Raw genomic sequence first — 23,299 nt, forward strand, 5'->3', positions numbered from 1 at the left:
ACCCCTACCTGCCTCATGTGGAGCCACGCAAAAATACAACTCTGCTGCCCCAGTCCAATAAACAATTCATACATCCTCCTGCCACAGTACTTTTTGCTTGGTGTGATGGGGACTTTTAATATTGTATTGATTATTGTCCTCTGAGGTTTTGTGATTTCTTACAGCATCTGCTCAGTGTCACATAGCAGACAGCATATAATTTAGTGACAAACCCTATTGTTTTTCCTTGCCTCACCTCATCTGTGTAACGCTGGGTGCGGGCGGAAGGACGAGGCACGAAGTCCAGCCCAAACACAGCAACGTTACTTTATTGGAGACTACAAATAGCGCCAATAGCACACATAGAACACATAAACACTCACGTGTGTGACTCGGACAAAGACAAGCACAAGACACTGCACGAACGCACATTAAACAGACAGACCACATAAGCCCCGAGTGATGACGAGACAAGCCACAGGTGAGACTGATGTACACACACACATACATCCACACCCACGGAGCTACATAGATGGACATAACCAGACATAGACAACATGAACACATGCCTCAAGGGGAGAGGTCCGGGGCTGTAACGTGACAATCTGATGCAGGTTTAGAAATGTGCATATGCACCACCCTAACAGTTTCTCACCCACGATCTTAGAATGCGGAGAAAAGGTGTGGAGGAAAAAGGATACACGCAATGTTTTAGCTGTCAGTATGTAGTTGGTAACACATTCAAAAAAGATGTAACACCATCCCCACCCCGGTAGCATTGTGGTTTGAAACTATCATATTTTTCCTTAGAGAGGGCTCTTAAATATAATACAATTTATTTAACTATAACCAACTTCATCACTATTAGATCTAATAAAAATATAGACTTTGGCCAAAAATCTGTGTTTTGGCAATAAAATCTGCATTGTTCTCTGCATTGACTTCTAATTTCACACTGAAGTCATAACACAAAATTGATCACATAATTCTTAGGTTATCTCATATTGGTAATAGTGATGCTGTTACAACCAACCATGGTCTCCCCTAACTATTTCTATATAAAATCTATATAGAATTTCCATAGAGGCCAGTTTATATAGGCATATGTGCATTATAGTTGTTAGTTATGTTAGTATATTCATGCAACCAATTACAGAAAGGACTAAATAACTAAACCTGTATACAGCCCATGGTTGCCAAGTCCAGCAAAACCCCAACGAAGTCTGAATAAAAACCTCCCAAAGCAGAAGCTGAAAGAGCCCAAATTCTAAGGTGTCCAATCACAGAATTAGATTTACCAGAATAACCAGTGAAATACTCGTTGTACTTTGAAGTACAGGTATATAGAAAAAGTGACTAAGAATAGATCAGTCATGGCAGTCATGGCCTGGTGGTAGGGAACTGGTCTTGTGAACGGAGGGTCATGGGTTCGATTCCCAGACCTGAGGCCATGACTGAGGTGCCCTTGAGCAAGGCACCTAACCCCAACTGCTCCCCGGGCACCGGGCTAGGGCTGCCCATGGCTCTGGGCACGTGTGATCCACAGCCCCCTAGTAATCACTAGTATGTGTGTGTGTGTTCTAACTGCACAGATGGGTTAAAAGCGGAGGACAAATTTAGATTGTGGTGAAAAAATCACAATTGACTAAATATGGCACATTTACATTATATTACATTTTATCATGTTCCATTCCATTGTTTTTTTTTATTTGTTTGTTTTTTCCTTCATTATGTGATACAGGCCCATTTCAGAATTCAGCAGTGATGTGCATTTGTTTGATCTAAGTGATCCAAAAATTTCTTCCACTAAATATTTTTTAATGATCTAAAATCCTTAAATGGCAAGCAGCACGAGCTGCCACCTGAAATCTTGCCTCGTCCACTAGAGGGAGCATTTGAGAACCGAACAGCACTTTATTTATGTGTTTTTGTGAAGAAAACAAGTCATTAGTGTCATTAGTGAAGATAATGAAAGTAATGAAATGACATCCAATGTACTACCAGGGTTGCCAACTCTCACGCACTGAGCGTGAGACACACGCATTTGACCGTTTTCACACGCTCTCACGCCACACTTCCACAGAGTTGTATAATCCAGGTTCAGAAAGTAAAAGTCCTCACCAGGATTTTGCTCAGGCTTCCTGGATTGTGTTGATTCCACTAATTTTACCTGGATTGCACTAATTAGAAATCTAGCAAGCTTGAGCAAAATCCTGGTGAGGACTTTTACTTTCTGAACCTGGATTATACAACTCTGCACTTCCGATATCTCACGCCGAAAAAAAAATCCAGTTTATTTACCTCTGATCCACATATATGATTCAATGAGTTACTAGTTCGCTCTGGCGCCATCCACCGGCGACCGACAGATCGCGATATAACACTCAATTTGTGTCCATTTTACGTTCGCCACGCCCCCTACCCACCCCACCCCACCCCCCCGCTCAACAACTCACGTGTGTCGTCCCCCCCCGCTCAACAATTTACACTCGCCACCTCCTCCAGGTTAAAATCTCACTCCAAGCGAACGTCAAAAGTTGGCATCCCTGTACTACCAACAATTTTTTGGTGGCTAATTTAAGGAAATGTTAGCAAAAACAACAGGAGTAAATACAGTTACTTTAACTAAGGGATACTCATCTTAAGTACATTCTCTACTAAATAGTCAATACTGCAAAAAAAATAAATTAAAGATGATTGGCCCCAAGTTTACTGTTGACCATTTACAGTATGTATTCAAATACTGGTTTGATCCAAGTGGCTGCTTCAACCATGCCTATCACATTTGTCTGTGCTGTTTTGCTTTGTCATTCTTTTTTGCCAACTTTCTGTTTGCCACCTTGCCACCTGTTATTACTTCTGCATTGTCACAGATGTGTCACGATTGGGAACTGGAGGCTGGATGCAGATGTGGACCTTTGAGTCTTTTAATAAAAACTACAAGTTCTATAGGACACGCTTTGTGGGCCAAACAATGATTAACTAAATACAAAATACACTGAACAGAAAACATCTAAGGCTATTTGAACAGCGAGCACAGGAAGCACAGGGACATAGACTTACTGGGACAACACACCAAGAACAACCGACAAGGGAACAGGGCAAAAATGGAGCTTTTAAACACTAACTACAGGGGAATCAAACAAGACAAGGCTGGGAACGAATAACAAGAGGGGCGTGACAAAGGGATAGACAGGACAGGGAACAACAGAAGACACGGACAGGACTGACTGGGGAGCGGATCCAGATAGGGTTAAACCAAAGACATGGACAGGACTACCACTACCCAGCAGGCATTTCAACGTTGAATCAACATCACATTATGGTTGAATCAACGTTGGATTTTGAAAAGTGAATCAACATTGATATGCCAACATTGTTTCAACGTCATACATTCAACCTTGAATAAACCACAAAACTCACGTTCATGATGCTCAAAATTGCATGGGAGAGAGGATAAAAACAACTGTATGCCATAATGAAAAAAGAACAATTTTATTTTTTTTATTCTCTCTGTAAATTTCTTCTGGGAGAACCACCACACAACCTCTCCGGTGCATGCTTGAGGTATTTATGTCAGGGCTGACTCGGCTGCCACTCCCTCTACCACCAGGAGGGACACCCGAGTCAGTCCTAGACTTGCTGCACGTAATCAGCAATGATTCGTTTCAGCTGTTCTAAGGCTTCTTGAGGAAGCTTTGGGAAACGGATCATTGCTTATTCGTTGAGGTTTCCATGCGCTTTCAGCTGGTATCCTCGGTCTCTGTGGTATTCTTCACACGAGTTACAAGGTGTCTCATCACCTCTCTCTCTATCTTTGTCTCCTGCTCTCCTTCGAGATTTCTCTCCTGCGTCGCTCCCTGACCTTCCTCAAGTTTTCACAAGCCTATTTCTCTTCCTGTCATTTGTTTGTCTTTGTTTTTGTGAAGGGTTTTGTTTTGTTTGCGGCGTTTTCTGCCTGCTGGCCAGCTTCCTTCACTGGCATTTTCAGTTTCGTTTTCGCGTCGCTTTCATCCGCGCTATTTCAGTTACGTTTGTTTTATTTTTTCTCCCGTCTCCTTACGGTTGAGCTTTTGTTTTGTCACGCGTTGAGTTTTTCCGCGTTCGTTTTGTTTCATTGTTTTTACCGTGCTATCACGGTTTATATTGTTTCCCTTTTCACGCGTCGAGTTTTCCGCGTTTGTTTTGTTTGTTTGGTTCAGCGTGATTACTTTCTTGTGTTTTGTTTTTACATACGCTGGCGTGGTGTTAGACGGCACTTGGGTCCTCCTATTCTCACTCACTATACGCGGTGGGTACTTCCCTGTACTCCCGCGTTACACTTTAGCCATCGTGTCCATTGAATGGATCCATACATTACAAGATGACAAATCATTGGAAGGCAGATGTGCAAGACAACACAGATAAATCAAGCTATTATAAAAGGAGATAATAACTTGAACTGATAAAGTGATGCTGGCACAGTGATGCGGCCACACAGAAGGGAATCTGGCTCCTTATAAAGAGGATCATTCCAACCCAAACGTTACAGAAGAAAGAAAACTCCATATGAGCTAGAGGAGGAAACCAGAGTCTAGAACCTAGAGTGGGTTGTGAAAATAAAGCAAAACCAGCTTGAACTATTATTTCTCTTTGCTTATCATATGTGAGACTGAGACGTCTCGACACCTCTCCATCAAGGTGGTCACACATATCAGCTGGATACAGTGGTATTGATTCACAGTTGTCTACAATCCCCTTGGAAACAGGAGATATGCAGGTCATAACATTCTAAGCAGGACAGACCCAGTATCGTGGGATGGTGAGGAAAATTAATAATGAACAAGCTGGTGGGCCTGCGTTCTCCTGGATTCTCCCCAAACCCATAGGGAAACCATTAACAGCATTGGGTAGGGGTTGGCAGGGCTATAGTTGTTTGTTGGGAATGTGAGAGAAAGCTTGAGTTAGCTGAGAAGCTGCTCACCATGGTGTTGCATCAAGGTGAGGAAGCCTCTGGCTGAGCTCCCAGAGTGGTAAATGAGCCCCAGACAAATTTGGAATAAGCAAAAGCCATTGTGGTTTTAGAATTTGTATTAGGATGTTTTTTGAAAAAATCTCTATTATATTCATAGTAAGTCTTTTGTCTCATACCATCATTGCTAATCTTGTTATTACACTTGATGTTAAAGTTAGTGATTCACTTTTAACGTGGTCAACTCTAAATATAAAATGACATTTTTGTTTAATTGAATCAATGCTAAAGGAATCACTTTGCAGACCTTTTTAAAATCTTTATAGCAACTATCATATGAGATCATATTTTTCAACAAAGGATGAGAAATTAAAAAAATCTTGATGACAATTCTTTACAAAAATACCTTTTTCGTACCAGTCTTTTCCTACTTCTGTCTTCCTACCAACTGTGTTTGCCTTATTATTCGTTGACAGCAGTCTTCATCCTTATGAAATTTCAAACCTTCCCATCTTTCCAGGGCCATATAATACTTTCCAAGTTGGGTGCACATATAATATGGGTGGCCATATAATTGTCTCTCTTTGGAGATAATATGCTCCAAAGAGAGACAAGTGTGGCAAGCAAGTTCAGATCTGATGTCCTCAGTCAGACTCTGCTGAAAAGTTGTCATAAGGGCATTCTCATTCTGCTCACTTGCAGCAGACGTCAGCTAGAACATGACGATGTAGTTTGTGACCTACAAGCATCCCTGCATGCAACAGACTACATATTCTTGCAATGGATTCTCTACTTTCTGATGGATTTGGAAAAAGGGATTATTACAAGATTGTTTGAACTATTTTAGCAACCTGCTATTACTGCATCTCTGCACCTATTTTTTCCTCCACAGTGGTAGCCCAGGTCCCAGCTCTCTAAAGATCAGGAAGATAATGAAATCTACTTTCAAATGGTGTGTGGAAATGTATTATGGGTTATTTGCTACAAATACTGTATAGCATTGTAATAGAAACCCACTGTATTCTGTGTTATCTTCATCACACTTCTCCGGTTTGGTAAGTTGCCCGAAGAGCTGTGAGCTGTTCGTGAGGGAGTCCACAACTGAGGTGTGTTGTAGGTGCTCCTGTAATACCAGTTATAATAACACATATTGCTTGTGTCCTGGAAGGTTTGAAAAATGTTTGGTTGTTGTCACAATGAAAGACACACAGGAGAGTTCATTGCCTGGTTCAACTTGCCTGGTTGTTAAACAAACAAAACAAAGACCATAAACACACATAGTAACTATGGTAAATCAGAAATACACCAACCTGCTAACACAGGTGCAGCAGCAGATATTTTGGGGATTTTACTAAGAGTGAACAATAAAAGAACAATTTCCTCTTCAAGGGAACTGCAGGCCTGGTACAATGGTCCACTTCAGGGGTGTCAAACTCATTTCGCATTGTGGGCCACATACGGCCTAGGGAGATGTCAAGTGGGCCGGACCATTAAAATTATACCATACTCTGCTATAAATAACCAAAATATCATGTCTTTCCTTTGCTTTGGTGTAAAGAAGCACAAGAACATTAGGAAAATATTGAAATTTAATGAACTATCCTTTTACAAAACATTACATGAAACACCTCATATTTCCTTAGGCTTAGACAAATGTGCAATTTACTTTTATCATTCACAAATATGCATTGCAACTGATCCCACTGATTGTACAAAGGCACAAAACTTTAATTGGTACTGAAAAATATAGTAATGCACTTTAAGATTAAATGAGATTTTTAAAGAAAGGAATTTTTAAACCACTTACACATACGCATATAAAATCTAAATGTAATCCCTGCGTACACCTTACAAACTAAGGAGAGTGATTTTAAATGTGTAATGAAGAAAGTGTTCGCCTGTCCTGTAAATCTGTAAACTTCATACATACATTTTGGCTAATGAGGGTGTAGCGGAGAGGTAGAGACCAAGGTATTAACAACGTCGTAACAACCAGCGGATGGCGCATTGATACCGTCTGCTGTATTCAGTCTGTCTCAGTGATGCGGCTTGTCTTCTACTCTGATGGAAAGAGTGCGCCCCTTAGCGGATAATCCATGAATTGCAACGAATAAAAAATATTAATTCCATGTCTTTTATGCATTTGTTCCACTTTCAAATTATCCTGCGGGCCTGATCGAACCTCCTTGGGGGCCTGTTCCGGCCCGCGGGCCGTATGTTTGACACCCCTGGTCCACTTGCTTCTGTATACATCAGCATTTCATTCATTTTGAGCTGCACAATGAGCTTCAATCCATATATTACCTTCTACTGTTGATGTTTGTGATTATGCTTAGTTGTTTCAAAATTGTCAATCATCTATTTGTTTGGTAATATGCAATATGAGGGTTTTACATGCTTACCCTGCTATATGCTGAATACTTCCATAGTAGACAAGGATGATAGTCATCATTAACTAATTAAAATAATTAAAGTAATTAAATCACCAACTGACTCCAAGACAGGTTTGGGACAGACCAGTTAAAATTCTTCAAAAATGTAATGATTGGCCTTGAGGGCATGTGACTCAAATCTCTGTAGAGTTTAGATAAGCTCTGATGTTTTTCTTTTCCTGACATATTGTGTCCCCTCTGTATCTCAGCTGTCCTGCCTTGGCTGCATGTTCTTGGAATGAGTGTACATGTAGCATTTTAGCAATCTGGGTAAAACCCCATTTTGGCAGTGTGACATTTTATTTCTTAAAGTTTCACTTAGTATTTCAAATATGATTTCTCGTAGTGGCTCTGAAATTATAACTTGATTGGCATCGCAACTTCATTTCATAGCAAATTGGCTACTTTTTGGCTTGCTTTTTTTTTGGTTTGCTTTTTCAAATCCATTTCTTGAAAATGTATTTGATACCTAAAATAGCTTAAGTTATAGCTATTACACAAGCTACATATTAAATAAGCTATATATTATTATAATTTGTACTTTTAATGAATAGAAATGTAGCATTTTGGATCAGCTGAACATGGACTGGATGAGGTTTTTTGATTGTTATTTATTTATTTTTACATCCTCCTTTACAGCAAATGATCCTACTGTACATCTGAGCCAAAACCCTCCTCACAAAGTGATGTACACTGAAGAACAAGTGACCCTTACCTGTAAAATTCTGGAATCTTCTTCCGGTTGGGAATACAAGTGGTATAGAGAAACAGATGAATCAAAGACATTAAGCAGTGATACAAACTACACCATTGACTCTGCTCAAGCTTCCAACAATGGTACACACAAATGTAAAATAAAAAGAGGAGAGAATGGCAGAGAATATTTTGCCAGTCACAATTTAACCATTAGAGGTAAGCTACTGTTTTCTGTATTTTCAAATCAATTTAGTTTGCACAATGTGTGTAAAATAAGCACTTTGATCAGTTTGACCATCTTAAGTTCGGATCATGGAATTGGACTCCTTAATTGAAGTTACAAATAAGAGTAGCAAACTCCTACCAGATATTAAGTAAAGTGTAAGGAAACAATATTCATGTGTCAAATGCTGAAACACATTCTGTTAAAGTCTTCACTTCATCTTAAAGATAATTGTAACACAACTTGCACTGCCAGCCAGGAGGCAGACACACATGCTGAAGAGAGCGAGATTTAATGAAGGGAATTCCAAAATCAGGGTCGAAAAGGAAGGCGTAGGTCAGATCATCGACAATAAGGCAGCAATCACATGAACACAAATCCACAAAACAACTGACAACCAACTAGGGAAACACAGGGACTATAAATACACTGAACCAACAAGACACAGGTGGAGACACTGACGACACGGGCGTGGCAGACGGAAGGAAACCATGGTAACAGACAAGCAGGGAGCAACACAGACACGAGGAGAAGGGAACCAAAGTGACAGCTAGAGAGGGGGCGTAGCCAGTGTTGGGGAGTAACGAATTACATGTAACGACGTTATGTAATTTAATTACAAAAAAGTGTAACTGTAATTCGTTACAGTTACAATGAGAAAATATGTAATTCAGTTACAGTTACTTCTGGAAATATTAAGAATTACAATTTTAGTTACATAAAAAAAATATTTAAAAAAACCTTTGCTAAATATTTAATGATATATTTTATTTCTTTGCACCCTGTATCGCTGTTTCCCACTTGTTTCTGTGCTGGAGCTTTTCTGTGCTAGAGCAGCAAAAAAGCTCAAGCAGCAATAATGACAGACGCCTTGAAGCGCTGGACATTTAAGGAGCATTTGTTTTTGCTACGTGTTGTCAATAAAGGTGAACCATGTGCTACCATCGGCAACTATTTGAGATTATGCCAAGCCTTTGTGTAAATTTCGGACTTTGAAGGTTTATTTCCGATCAGAAGGCAACCAGTATTGAGGTTGTAAGCGAGCTAACAGCAAGGTATGCTGACCGTCAAACACTGTGGTTTCCATAGTTCGCTACCTGCTGGGCTAGCTACTACCATTCACTTGGATGTGTTTGTCCTTTAGCATGCTAGCTTGATTTACAGGCTAACCAAATTAACTGTTTAAAGTCCTAAACAGGTATTCGTTGGAATCATGCATGACTATTATAGACAATGACAGATGGTATCAAATGAATATTTATGACTGTTTGGTGTTGGAAAAACGTTTGTCGATGTCTATGACACGACCTAGCCTACCCAATTGGTACCCAATTGGTATTCGACAAGCACAGGCCTGATAGTGTTCAGGCGCCACACTGGTATTTATGGTATAAATAAATGTGATAAATACAGATGGAATCATACAGATAATATACAGATTATCCTATACCACAGTATATAGGGCTATACAGATGTGAATTGAAGAGGAACACTGTACAGATGTGTGAATGGTAAGGTATGGATAGAGGGGAAGGAAAGTACATTTTTAAAGTAACTTACCCAACACTGGGCGTAGCCCTACATGACAATAATAATTTTTTGTGGTTGTTGTGTAATTTGTAAAAAGTAGTATGATGTATCTTTGCTGTATTTCACAGATGAATGTGTTGTTGTTAATAATGTTTTTACCTTTTAGCCCGTCCAGCAATTTCACTATTTACAGAGACAAGCTGGTCCGATATTTTGTCTGTGGACAGTCTAACTCTGAAATGTGAAATCATTGATACACTTGAATGGAACTACACATGGTACAAGGATGAACAATTAGAGAGTAATTGCACTGAACAGAAGTGCAGTGTGAAGGCCAGAGAAGACACATTTAAGAGTGAATACAAATGCAGAGGCAACAGAACACAGCGGCCACTATACACTTCTCTTAGCAATGGCTTCAAGGCTAATAATATTGGTGGGTCATGAACTAATACATTAAGCTAATAAAGTACACTAATAATATTGTTTAGTTTGCAAGTTAATGACATCTACTAACATGCTAACCTAAATAGAGAATAAAACATTTTTCAAAATCATCATTGAGCAAAGTATATCATAAGCATGCAAGGTACAATACTGTAAATAATATGTAATATGAATTATACCATTTAAAAATATTTCTTTCTCATAATTTCAGTCCTAAAACGACAAGTGCTGCTATCCTTTGCTGGATGTGTTGTGTGCTTTATAATTCTCCTTTTCATTGGGTGTATAGTGTTACGATACACACGCAAACCAGGTGAGCATAAAACATAAAAATGTAATATCTCAAAATAATGACTGTCACGGTGAGGCGGCCCCCTACCGGCCGCCTCTGTCCACAGCGGCTGTGTTGTTGTTGTTTTGTGACGTCGTGTACGCCCCTCAGGTGGGCGGAGCCCGTGATCCGTTCCCACCTGATGGTCGTTTGTCTGTCTATATATGTCTTGTCTTTGTACCAGTTGACCGCTGGTCATTATATCCTTAATTTGGATCTATTGCACGGGTTTTAGGTTTGCACACTTTATATTAAACCACCCTTTTTCCCTGAGACTTGGCGTGATCGCTTCCTTTTTGTTGCTCACACCTGCCCGTCACAGAATGACCAGCCACCCTTCGGAAGCCGCCGAGTCTCTTTTTCTTTCTCCTTCGTTCGTGGTCATGTCTCGTGGTAAGTGTTTGTCTGCGTGGTGTTTTGTTTGAAGAGCTCCGCCGTGCTTTTGTGTTTTGTGTGTGTGTGTGTGTGTGTAGCACGGCGAGGACCAGGGCAGTCTGCCCTGAGACAGCTCTTCGTGTCCATTGTATGTTGCGGGAGTTTCGCCGTGCGCTTGTGTGTATGTGGCACGGCGAACACCAGGGTGTCTGCCTGGTGGACTCTCGTGTGTGTTTTGTATGTGTGTACGGGTGATGGACGTGTGGACCAGTGTGCGTGCTCGTTCTGTTCTATGTTGAATGTTTTATGTGTGACGCGGTTGCCGCTCGTCACTGTCGCCTCGCTCCCCGTGTGTCGTGTGTTTAATGTGGGGAGCGACTGCGGCTCTGAGCGGCGCGCGTCACTGTGTGTGTGTGTAAACAGAGCGCGCATGTGATGGGTTCCGTCTGTCTGTTTGTACACCGTTTTTTGTTTGTCTAGTATTTGCGTGTGTGTTTTGTCCTAGCGTGATGTCAACTGTTAAATGTAATTCCACACATGCTCCTCCCCTTAAATGTGTGTTTGGGGGGGGGACCGGCTGTGGTCCCGTGCCATGGGGTGTGGCACGGAGGGCGTCTCTCCCGAGGGAGGCCCTGAATAGGGTAGGGCGCGTTTGTGTTTCGTGTTTGTACATGTGTGTGGTGCGTGTGTGTGTGTGTGTGTGAGGTTGTGTTCTTTGTGCAGGTGCTTCTCCTTGGCAGTGTTCCTGGACCTTGTGGGGGTCTCCACCTGGCAGGAGACCCCTTGTGTTGTGGGGTGACCGGAGCCCGGTCGTGAAGAGCCCCTCCCTAGAGGGCTGGGGCCCCCGGATGTTTGGGGACCATGGGGCTCCGGTCTGAAAAGCTCCTGCTGGGGATGGAGATCCTCCCTCCTGCCCGGGGTGACCAGGAGGCCCTTGGGGCTGCTCCCTAGCCCGCGTCGGGGGTGCTCTGGGCCTCGGTCTCTGGCGCTCCTGGGTTGGGTGGAGGAGTCCACCTTGAGATGAAAGGCCCCGGGAGGGGTTGGCTCCCCAGGAGGCTGGGGTGACCCCTAGCAGGGGTCAGCTCTGGGAGGAGGTAGGTCCAGGAGGTGAAGTAGCCACGCCTTGGAGAGGTAGCCTGCACACCCACACACACACGAGGGACGAGAGAGGAGCCGTAGCCCCTCGTCCTCACACCATGGGGCTTACCAGCTGAATGCCGGTTAGGGCGTGAGAGCCCTGTGACCGACCGGGGCGTGGTTTTGTGTTGTTAACGGCCCGGTCGGTCCAGGGTCCCGCCCAGGGAGGTGAGCTGACTAATGTTATGTGTTTTGTGTTTCAGCTCGTGGACTGCAGGAGGTGTGTCCCTGCCTGTCCTTGCCTTCCTGCCCCTTCGTGTTGTTGTGCAGCCGCTGTGTGCCACACACCCAGTGGAGGGGAGTGCGGCTTGGTGGGGGGGTCTGTCACGGTGAGGCGGCCCCCTACCGGCCGCCTCTGTCCACAGCGGCTGTGTTGTTGTTGTTTTGTGACGTCGTGTACGCCCCTCAGGTGGGCGGAGCCCGTGATCCGTTCCCACCTGATGGTCGTTTGTCTGTCTATATATGTCTTGTCTTTGTACCAGTTGACCGCTGGTCATTATATCCTTAATTTGGATCTATTGCACGGGTTTTAGGTTTGCACACTTTATATTAAACCACCCTTTTTCCCTGAGACTTGGCGTGATCGCTTCCTTTTTGTTGCTCACACCTGCCCGTCACAATGACATTACTACATTATTCTCCTTCAAATTGTTAAGACTTTTACATTTTTAGTTGTGTATTTTGTAGTTTTTAATAATGATAACTAAAATGTGCTTCTTCTACTGCTAGAGGAAAAGTTAGCTGTGAAAGAGGACTTGTTTTTTTCAATGACAGCTTCTAAGACACGTAAGTTTCTTAATTTGTTCAAAATTGCATGCAATCTTTTTGTAAGAATTACATTTAGACTTACATGTATTTCCTCACAGAAACAAGTTCACCCTTCCAGGAATATATGATGGAAAATGAACCTATACCTGGCACGGAAGGTAAATCAATTGTTAGGAATGAGTGCAGTAAAGTATCACTTCTAGCATTGAGTTTTCTACAACAATAGGGGAAGGGGGTGTCTGTGTTTTTTTTTATTAATTGCTAATGTGGCTTTTAAATGTAGAGAACTGAATGAAAAAAAAAAACAATCCATTTGTAATCTGAAAGAAAGAGACCGTGGGCTAGATTCATAAAACTTGACAGCATCCACACTACAGCATGCAAAATATGTAACACTGTATTTAACAAGATACTTGCACTTTATTGCTCTTGGTAAAAATAAATCTCGCATTGACAGTGTTACTGAAGGAGTGCCCCAGGGATCAGTCCCTGGCCCTCTCTTCATTGTTACACATTGGTCAGATTTTTCACAAACATGGCGTTCACTTCCACTGTTATGCCAATGAAACACAGGTCAATACCAGCATCAAAGTTTCCACTACCCTTCCACCCCTGCTCTATTATCCTATATTCTTAAAGGTGGATCAACATTAACTTCCTAAAATAAAATCTTAACAAAACTGACTACTGGTAGTCGTAAATCCATTATTTCTAAACTTTCTGACCTTATACTCATGCTGCAGTAGATGATGGCATCGTCTATAAATTATAGACTATAATGCATATAGATGTCAAAAACTGTGCCCTGCAACTAAGGCCAATGTTTCCCTCAACACAGATCAGTTATTCCCTTCAGCTTCCTCAACATCTGCTTCATGAACCACTGGAAAGTGGTTCCAACATTTTTAGGCCACAGGGCATAATTTTGAATGGTGTAACCTCAACAATCTCCACCTTGCACTTTTCTTCCTTGGCTATCTGCTAGTAACCACTGTTTAGATCCTGTGCGCTCAAATGGGCAATGCCATACATGTTCCAGGATCCAGGTTTTGGTGTTCAGGCCACAGATGTCATATTTAAGAACATAGGTATCCATTTTGTAGGACACCTCATGGAGCTTGAGAAAAAGTGGGAAATTGTATAGCTATAACTACTCTTACTGCATTGACATGCTAAGTGATTCCACACAATGCTTATATCACATTTAATGTATAATTAACAAGTATGCATGACATACAATTTGTTTTTATTATTAAAATTAAACAAGTAAAAAAACATATTTGATTTATGGCATGCATCTCTACTTGTTTCAGAATACAATCAGACTGCAGTATTACTTAATAAGGCAATAACTATAGCAGACGTGGAGGAACAGATTAAAAGTAAGATATTTTCTCTTTGAGAGATTGTATATTGTCAACTTTATTTAGGAAAACATTGTTTACATAATATACACTACCGTTCAAAAGTTTGGGGTCACTTAGAAATGTTCTTATTTTTGAAAGAAAAGCAGTTTTTTTTTTCAATTTAGCTAACATTAAATGCATCAAAAATACACTCTATACATTATTAATGTGGTAAATGACTATTCTAGCTGTAAATGTCTGGTTTTTAATGCAATATCTACATAGATGTATGGAGACCCATTTCCAACAACCATCACTCCAGTGTTCTAATGGTACATTGTGTTTGCTAACTGTGTAAAGAGGCTATTGGATATTTAGAAAACCCTTGAAAACCCTTGTGCAAGTAGGTTAGCACAGCTGAAAACAGTTTTGCTGATTAGAGAAGCTATAAAACTGAGCTTCCTTTGAGAATCTGGAGCATTACAATTGTTGGTTCGATTAAACTCACAATGGCCAGAAAAAGACAACTTTCAATTGAAACTCAACAGTCTATTCTTGTTCTGAGAAACGAAGGCTATTCCATGCGAGACATTGCCAAGAAACTGAAGATTTCCTACAATGGTGTGTACTACTCCCTTCAGAGGAGCACAGACAGGCTCTAACCAGAGTAGAAGGAGAAGTGGAAGGCCCCGCTGCACAACTGAGCAAGAAGACAAGTACATTAGAGTCTCCAGTGTGAGAAATCGATGCCTCACAGGTCCTCAACTGGCAGTTTCATTAAATAGTACCCGCAAAACGCCAGTGTCAACGTCTACAGTGAAGAGGCGACTCCGGGATGTTGGCCTTCAGGGCAGAGTGGCAAAGAAAAAGCCATATCTGAGACTGGCTAATAAAAGAAAAAGATTAATATGGACAAAAGAACACAGACATTGGACAGAGGAAGATTGGAAAAAAGTGTTATGGACAGACGAATCAAAGTTTGAGGTGTTTGGATCACACAGACAAACATTTGTGAGACGCAGAACAACTGAAAAGATGCTGGAAGAGTGCCTGACACCATCTGTCAAACATGGTGGAGGTAATGTGATGGTCTGGGGTTGCTTTGGTGCTGGTAAAGTGGGAGATTTGTACAAGGTAAAAGGGATTTTGAATAAGGAAGGCTATCACTCCATTTTGCAACACTATGCCATACCCTGTGGACAGCGCTTGATTGGAACCAATTTCATCCTGCAACAGGACAATGACCCAAAGCACACCTCCAAATTATGCACAAACTATTTAGAGAAGAAGCAGGCAGCTGGTGTTTTATCGGTAATGGAGTGGCCAGCGCAGTCACCAGATCTCAACCCCATTGAGCTGTTGTGGGAGCAGCTTGACCGTATGGTACGAAAAAAGTGCCCATTAACCCAATCAAACTTGTGGGAGCGGCTTCTGGAAGCATGGGGTGAAATTTCTCCAGATTACCTCAGCAAATTAACAGCTAGAATGCCAAAGGTCTGCAATGCCGTAATTGCTGCTAAGGGAGCATTCTTTGATGAAAGCAAAGTTTAAAGTAGAAAATTATTTCAAATAAAACTCATTTGATAAATAAAAGTATGAGATTTCAGGGAAAACACAAAATTGTCTAGGTGACCCCAAACTTTTGAACGGTAGTGTATATAAATCTTGTTTAAGGTAAAAGTCTGGATATCTGAATTTACTGAATCCACAACATTGGATCCAGTACTTAACATATTTATAATTTTAGTAATATTTTTATTATTGCATATGTGCCCTTTTCCCTAATCTACTGAACTCAACATTTTGCTTAATGTAATTTTAACAAAAATACTATATACAGCCTCAGGTCCTTTTACCACTTCTTCACATAGTTTTAAATGGTAGAAATGCTAATTCTTGCCTTTTGTTTACTCAAAGCTGACGATCTTCAATCAGATGAAACAAAATGTTTGAAATCATTTCAAGGTATTTATTCGACTTTTAATATAATTTAATTTAATATAATTATAATTTAATATAATTTTATTATTTAACATTGACATTTTATTTTAAAAGATTAAAATGATATTTTTCTATATATTCAGACTTAGTAATTATACATGTTTCTGCTTCGTAATAGGTGAGAAAATGTTTGTTTCTCACTCATTAAGTGAAATGTTTTTCTTCTCTTTTATTTCAAGTTGAGACATCAAAGACAGAGCATGATGGACTAAAGTCTGATCAAGGTACACTTTCATGTTTGAGTTACACAAAAGACATGTTTGTCAACTTAGCCTCCTTGTAAATTGTATAGCAAGTGTGGCTAGCCAAGATTATATATTTTTAGTTGTAAATTAAGGAAAGCTTGGCCTACCATTCATACTCGCTGACTGCATGGCACAAAGTAACCAGCAATCATCATGTTTTCATAATTAAATTCATATACATCATATGACTCATTTCATGAGCTTAAAGCTGAGGTTATTAAATCTGTGTTATTTAATTTAAAATGTGTTAAAGAAGAATTCCAGTTATAGGCAAATCTTAGGAGCAAGACCACTTTGTAAAAAATTGTTAAAGATTTAATGTTGACACAGGATAGGAGTTATGTTAATTGATGATCTGTGTTGGAAAATTGTGTGGTCTATAAAAACACTAAATTTTTTAGTCATTTGTAGTCAGATTCACAGAAACACATACTCCGCAAACAAACTGTAACAACTAGGAGAGAGGGCTGAACGCAAGTGCGGACTGAACAATGAATTTAATGACAAAACTGATACAAATACACAAAGCACACAAAACATACATCAAGAATAATCAAACACCTAACTTATGAACCAAACAACACTAACAGAAATAGCTAGGTGGTAGTGATGGGACATCTGAAGCTACGCTTCGAAGCGTGTACCGAGTAAAAAGGGGCGTGTCCGATGAAGCCCCGCTTCGGAGCTTGTGTTAGATTGAGCAAAATCACGTGATCAGCAACAAACGAGGCCTCGCATTACATCGGCTACGTCATTGCTTCATTTTGCGTATCGTTTTTCAAAATAAAAGCGCTATGAACACTGTTGCTTCGTGTTGTAGAAGGTGGTTAAATTTAAAATCTGGAACGTTCTAAATTCTTTTTGTTTGATCAGGATGTACATCAGATTCACACATCAAAAACAGACTAAAAACCATTGGAAGAGGCAAACCTTATTTGTAATGTTAAAAACATTTTACATTTGGCAGACGCCCTTATCCAGAGCGACTTACATTTTATCTCATTTTTATATAAGTGAACAATTGAGGGTTAAGGGGCGCCTCAGTCATGGCCTCAGGTCTGGGAATCGAACCCACGACCCTCCGGTTACAAGACCAGTTCCCTAACCACTTCCCTTCCCTAACCACCAGGCCATGACTACCAAACCAGATCTAGAACCCCCAAAAAGCAATTATTTAAAACACATTTTGTTTTTTTTTTATCAGTTTCTAACTCAAAATATTCAGTCTGCCTCAACAACCACTCAATTCCCAATATAGTAAAGTACAACATATCTTCATTGTCAAATACGTTCATGACATACAAGAAAACCCAACACAACCACTAATGGTCAAGGATTAGATTGGCTACAAATCATTTTAATAATTAAAACATGACAATTAAGTATGATTTAATTGATTCTCCTGTTACTAAACATGAGTTTGATGGAAACTTTGTGACAATATTGCATTTACAAATTTTTGAAAGTATGATCCAACTGAATGACGAGGCTGTTACAGTTTCACCAGCAGATGTCACTAGTGAGTGATGAATGAAGCCTCGAGTAATGAACCTTTTTGCAAAGCAAAGGGTTGGAAAGCTTCATTGCTTCAAGAGGCTTCATTTGCCCATCACTACTAGGTGGACAAGGCTAAATAAAAGCAAAGACATCAACAAGCAAAATCACTAGAGAAACCAGTCACACAAAGTACATCTAATAGGGAATACAAAATACAAGGAGTACATACAGACTAGTATTACAGACACAAAAGACCAAGATACCAAATCGCATACAAACAAGAGATTAAACACAAGACTTAAATACACTAACCAACCAAGGGACTCAACAAGACACAGCAGAAAGCAATAACGAGGGGGCAGGGGAGTGAAGACAGACACAACTAGGAAATTTCAAAATAAAAGACAAACAGAAGACATGACCAATAGGAGGGAGGCAGGACTGACACAAACAGAGCAAGAAGATCATTTGTTTTTCATATGTGAAGCACCTATATGGCACATACTTGTAACTCACTCACTTACATTTAACAGGCTGAGGATTTTCTACATGAGGGCACTTGTAGCTCTCCAGTAGAAGCACTATGGAACAGTGCTGCTCATATTGATGCTGCCCTTGATTATTAAGACTTCAAATTTTTTTTTTTAAAGAATGTCTTAGACTAGATGAATTTTTGTTCCTCTGCAGGTCTTTGACATATTTTATTTAGTTGATGAAATAATACAGATTCTTCTTCTCTTTTCCCCTCACAAGCTAAGCCACCCCCATCAGAAGAAAGTGTTTCATCTTTAGAAGGTACACATATCACACGTGTGATGGAGGTTAATAGCATTTATGGGGTGTTAAGTTCATAAACAATTGTATTGTTGGTTATTTTTAAATGCATTAAAAATGTTTTGCACAGCTTAGATATTTACCAACTCTTCTTTCATTTCAAGCTGAAGCACCACTATTGACTGAGAAAGACACAGAGAAAGAAACCTTAACATAAAACTAAGGTATGTATTTTAAGTGGTTATTTTACATTATTATGCAAATATCATATATGGTGGTATAATTATAGAAGCTTCCCTTTACCTCTTTTACAGCTATTATGATGAGCCATCTATCAAAATTCAACTTCAATGTTTTATCACCAAAGAAAAATATGAAAATAATAATTTTTCAAATTGTAAAAAATATGTGTATTTCATATGAGAACATGCTAATAACCATAGCTAATAGTCAGTAATTCAACATTCAAGATAAGATAACTGCTAGTACCTTTTTGTCATTACAACATCAAACATGTTGTTCATACATGATTTATATAATGTGTTTTCCTCACAATTATGCTCAAAGTGGTGTATAGTGACTGTGTTATTGGATAGTATGATAATCATGGTATTGCAGATGATTTATTGGAAAATATAGATACTGAAGTTGAATGATCCGGCTACATGTAAACTGAACTGCAAAACAGCAATACAATTTAGTGTCATACTAGAAGGGTACCTTCTAAAACACACAGTCTCCTAAGGGGCTAAACAAAAAATGGTCACCCTATCAGAAAAATCACGTGTTTGATTCCCAGTGTTGCCACAGTCAACTAGATTGATAGGTTAGATTGGCCGTTCTATAAGGGAGGAGTGGTGTCAATATGGACCAGTCATGGGCATCTGTGAGCTCATGCAGCAGTAAAGGGTGGATAATGCTACCCTGATGCTGCATGATGCTATATTGACTGGGATGTACGTGACTCAGAGAAAGCATGTGACAACCCTAGCCTTCCTTGGCTGGCAGCTATTGTGTGAGAGGGGAATTGGGTAGGACCAAATTAGGGAGAAGGATTTAGGGGGAATATCTAAAAGCAGGATATACAAAAAACTACAGTTTTACAAGAAATTGTTGTATATTACAGTTTTCATCTGCTGGCCAAGTGTAGGAGTATAGCAATTAATTATCAAAATATGTACATTACTATGTACATTACATTAAAAAATATATATGTTGAAATACAGCGCCCTCTATAATTATTGGCACCCCTGGTTAAGAAGTGTTCATATATATATATATATATTTGGCAATCTCCACCTTATGAGTATAACCAGGGCTCTCAAGTCTCACACATTGAGCGTGTGACACACGCATTTGACCGTCTTCACACGCTCACGCGCCACACTTCCGATTTCACACCGCGAGAAAAAAAAATCTAGTTTATTTACCTCCAATCCATATCTATGTCGCCCTCCACTGGCGATCGATCGCGATATACAAATACCCCCCCCCCCCCCCCCCCCCCCCGGTCAACAACTTACGTTCGCCACCCCCCCCGTCAACAACTCTCACACTCTGACATGAATCCAAAACTTGAGAGCCCTGAGTATAACTCCGTGCATGAACTTTTTGATGATTGCTCTGACTGTAGATAAGGGCATCTGCAGGTGAGTGTCTATTTCCTTGTAGCCATTGCCTGATTTATGAAGGTCAACACACATCTGCATTACTTGAGTATAGTGTTGTCTTTCCTATGTATAAGAGTAAGAGAAATAGGCCTCTGTGTAATGACATATATATACCCCAAATAAACAGGAAGTGATGAATTACTAGATAAATGTTCCTAGATACTTTGATCGTATTCATAAACTACAGTAGAAATGACAAGTGATTCAAATACATTTATTTCCAAGAAATTGTTAAGGCTGCCAATAATTGTGAAACAGGTCATTTTATGGGATTTTGTCTTTATTTTTTATCAATTTGTTCTTTAATAAATTTTTTTAGAGTGAGATTATGCTTCTGCAATAAAAATATATATACATTTATTGTAAGGCTTTTAACACATTTTAAACAGGGGTAGCACCATCAAGCTTGCATACTATAGTATAATTGTTCATATTTTACAAATCATTTAGTGAAATCCTTAAATCACTTGTTCTTGAAATGTCTGTATTGTCTCTAGCAAAATAGTGGAGATATGTTTTAAAAAGTGAAATATTCTAAGGCTGATGTGGAAGATTTTGAATTTTCTAAGTTTTATTAGTAAGAATGAATTCTCTCTATGTTGGCCCTGAATTGTTTATAGATCAGTGCACTGTAAAAAACAGAACTTAAAATTGCTCTCCTTACTATGATTTTTAGTTTAGCTGAGCCAACAATAATTAATTGCACCATAAACTATAACAAAGTTATTAGATCGGCTTACTTTATTGAGTTTCTTGTTAAAAGTTGATCTGATCTTACAACCTGCATTGTCAAAATATACAAATTATAGTTGAACCCTAGTTAAGGCCAGGCCAACTCCTCTGCGCATGCTCAATTTGACTCCTTGTTGAGAACGGGGCGGGGTTTGCGATTTTTGCCAGAATTGGACTCTGGACATCTTGAAATGGATTTCACCTGCGGCAAGCAGCAACCTACGCTACTCTGAACTGAATATTAACGTCCAAATGCGTTTTGTCATTTGTCTTATTTGACCCAACTTCAGTTAGCTGAAGAGGGGTCAGAGGGTGACGTCATTACCCATGAGCCCTTGCGGCTCCAGCCCTGTTATGCGTATTATGTGGTGTTTATGTCTGTATAGTGTTATTAATTAATGATTATTAATTGTGTGTTATTAAGTCACCCCGGTCCATTTTTTATGTACATGTGCATTATCGTAGTTCCCCCTCCATGTATGTGTAACGTTGGCGTCTTCATGACCTCCCCCTGTGTTTCATGTGCAATGCCAAACTATTTGCAAGCTTCAAGTTTGATCTGATTGTGCCTGTGAGTGCCAATGTTCTTGCGAGGTGAGAATAAAACCTCTGTTCTTGATAAGAATGGACTTGTTTGCGGCCTCTTTCTCCCACACCACGCCACAATATAATAAGTTGGCACAACTTTAAAAAATTTGGAACTCTTGGTATGTAAAACTTACATTTTGAGGTTCTTATACATGGGCAAGATAAATAATCTGAACAAGATATAATAAGTGTCACGTATGACCTCGCGCCCCTCCCTTAGCTGTCACTACGGATTCCCTCATGTCTGTGTTCCTTGCCTGTTTATCCCACCCCGCTCGTTTGTCTTCGTGATTCCCTATTGTCTACCACGCCCCTGTGTCATTGCCATCACCTGTTCCTCGTGTATTTATAGTCCCTGAGTGTCCCTTGTCCTTCGTTGGTTGTTTTGGTTGTTTGGCTGTTCATGGTTTGTTCGTTGTACTTCCTAGTTTGTTTGTTTTCGCCCGTTTATTTCTTGTTCTCTGTTTCCCCCTGCCTGGTTGTGTTTCCCTGTGTTTATCATGCCTGTTTACGCCTGTTTCTCGGACTGCCCTCCCGTTATGACCCCGGACTGTTTCAGCGACTCCGATGATGGTATGCCCTGTAATAAATCTCGCTCTTCTCAGCAGTTGTGTCCGTCCCCTCGCTCCGCAGCGCGGGCTGCGTTACAATAAGTTAGCATAACTTGAATCATTTGGAATTATTTGTAGGCAATACTTAAAATCTGAAGTTTATATACCTGTGAAAAATAAATAATTGAAACAAGAAATAATAAGTTGGCTCAACTGTGAGTGAATTTCTTAAAAACTTAAGAGTTGGGATCAAAACTCAAAAATCGAGTGCAGTAAGTTGCCTTGAAATATTGAGTTTTCTCAACTTTTTTCATTTTTACAGTGTGTGTGTGTGTGTGTGTGGGCTAAGAATTGACTAATTGACTAAGAATTTCTTGAAGCTCAGAGTGTTACAAAATCTCCATCTCAATCATTATGGCAACATATGCTGTGAAGCTTCCCTTCCATCTAGTATATAGAGTTAATCCTCAAAACACTGGCCAAATCTTGAATGCCAACATTCCTAAAACTCAAATGACTGATTATATTAAGTAATTGTAGCCCTGTGCTATATTTTGGGTAAATTTCCATACGTGGGATGGTTTCAGTTCATTAAGGTTTAAAAGGGTTAAAAGTTTAAAACGTTTAAAATGCAATTTCTAAGCTCTTGTATTATTATTATTAGGTCAAATGCCTTTGTTTGTATATTTTGTATTTTATTTCTAATATCTGTCAAATATCTTCCTTATTTCTCATTGGTCAAGGACACTGACCCCTGAACTGTGCGCAATCGCGGGGGAGGGGGAGAGAGTTCGCCGGAGGAAGGTGAAGGAGGCAGCCAGCTCGTTTGTTTCCTCTCGTTAGCATATGCTAAACCCAACTTTTCCTAGGCTATGGGGAAGAATCTGCTGCGAGAGTTCTGCCAGAACACTCCAACAAGCAGTGGGTTATAGTAATGTATGTTAGGACATTTTCCTTCATTTTGTTTAAAAGTTAAAACATAGACCGTCGCGTGAGAACGACACTCGGACAGCGCACCAGGTTCCG

The 23,299-nt window shown here is 40.0% G+C and overlaps 1 protein-coding gene across 2 annotated transcripts in view; it reads left to right on the forward strand.

The window, feature by feature from the left end:
• Positions 1-22,959, forward strand: part of LOC143485223 (Fc receptor-like protein 5) — an 83,988-nt gene extending 61,029 nt beyond the window's left edge. For both annotated transcript variants that reach the window (XM_076984573.1, XM_076984574.1), the window contains exons 12-22: positions 8,002-8,274; positions 9,978-10,247; positions 10,470-10,571; positions 12,831-12,887; positions 12,968-13,027; positions 14,183-14,251; positions 16,133-16,180; positions 16,396-16,440; positions 18,712-18,753; positions 18,897-18,956; positions 19,047-22,959. In XM_076984573.1, the coding sequence (XP_076840688.1) occupies positions 8,002-8,274; positions 9,978-10,247; positions 10,470-10,571; positions 12,831-12,887; positions 12,968-13,027; positions 14,183-14,251; positions 16,133-16,180; positions 16,396-16,440; positions 18,712-18,753; positions 18,897-18,949 (1,019 nt within the window). In that variant the 3' untranslated portion in view covers positions 18,950-18,956; positions 19,047-22,959. The remainder of the gene's footprint in view (positions 1-8,001; positions 8,275-9,977; positions 10,248-10,469; positions 10,572-12,830; positions 12,888-12,967; positions 13,028-14,182; positions 14,252-16,132; positions 16,181-16,395; positions 16,441-18,711; positions 18,754-18,896; positions 18,957-19,046) is intronic.
• The last annotated feature ends 340 nt before the right edge of the window (positions 22,960-23,299 follow it).

This window comes from Brachyhypopomus gauderio, chromosome 21 (genome assembly GCF_052324685.1).
Source record: "Brachyhypopomus gauderio isolate BG-103 chromosome 21, BGAUD_0.2, whole genome shotgun sequence".
Taxonomy (NCBI): domain Eukaryota; kingdom Metazoa; phylum Chordata; class Actinopteri; order Gymnotiformes; family Hypopomidae; genus Brachyhypopomus; species Brachyhypopomus gauderio.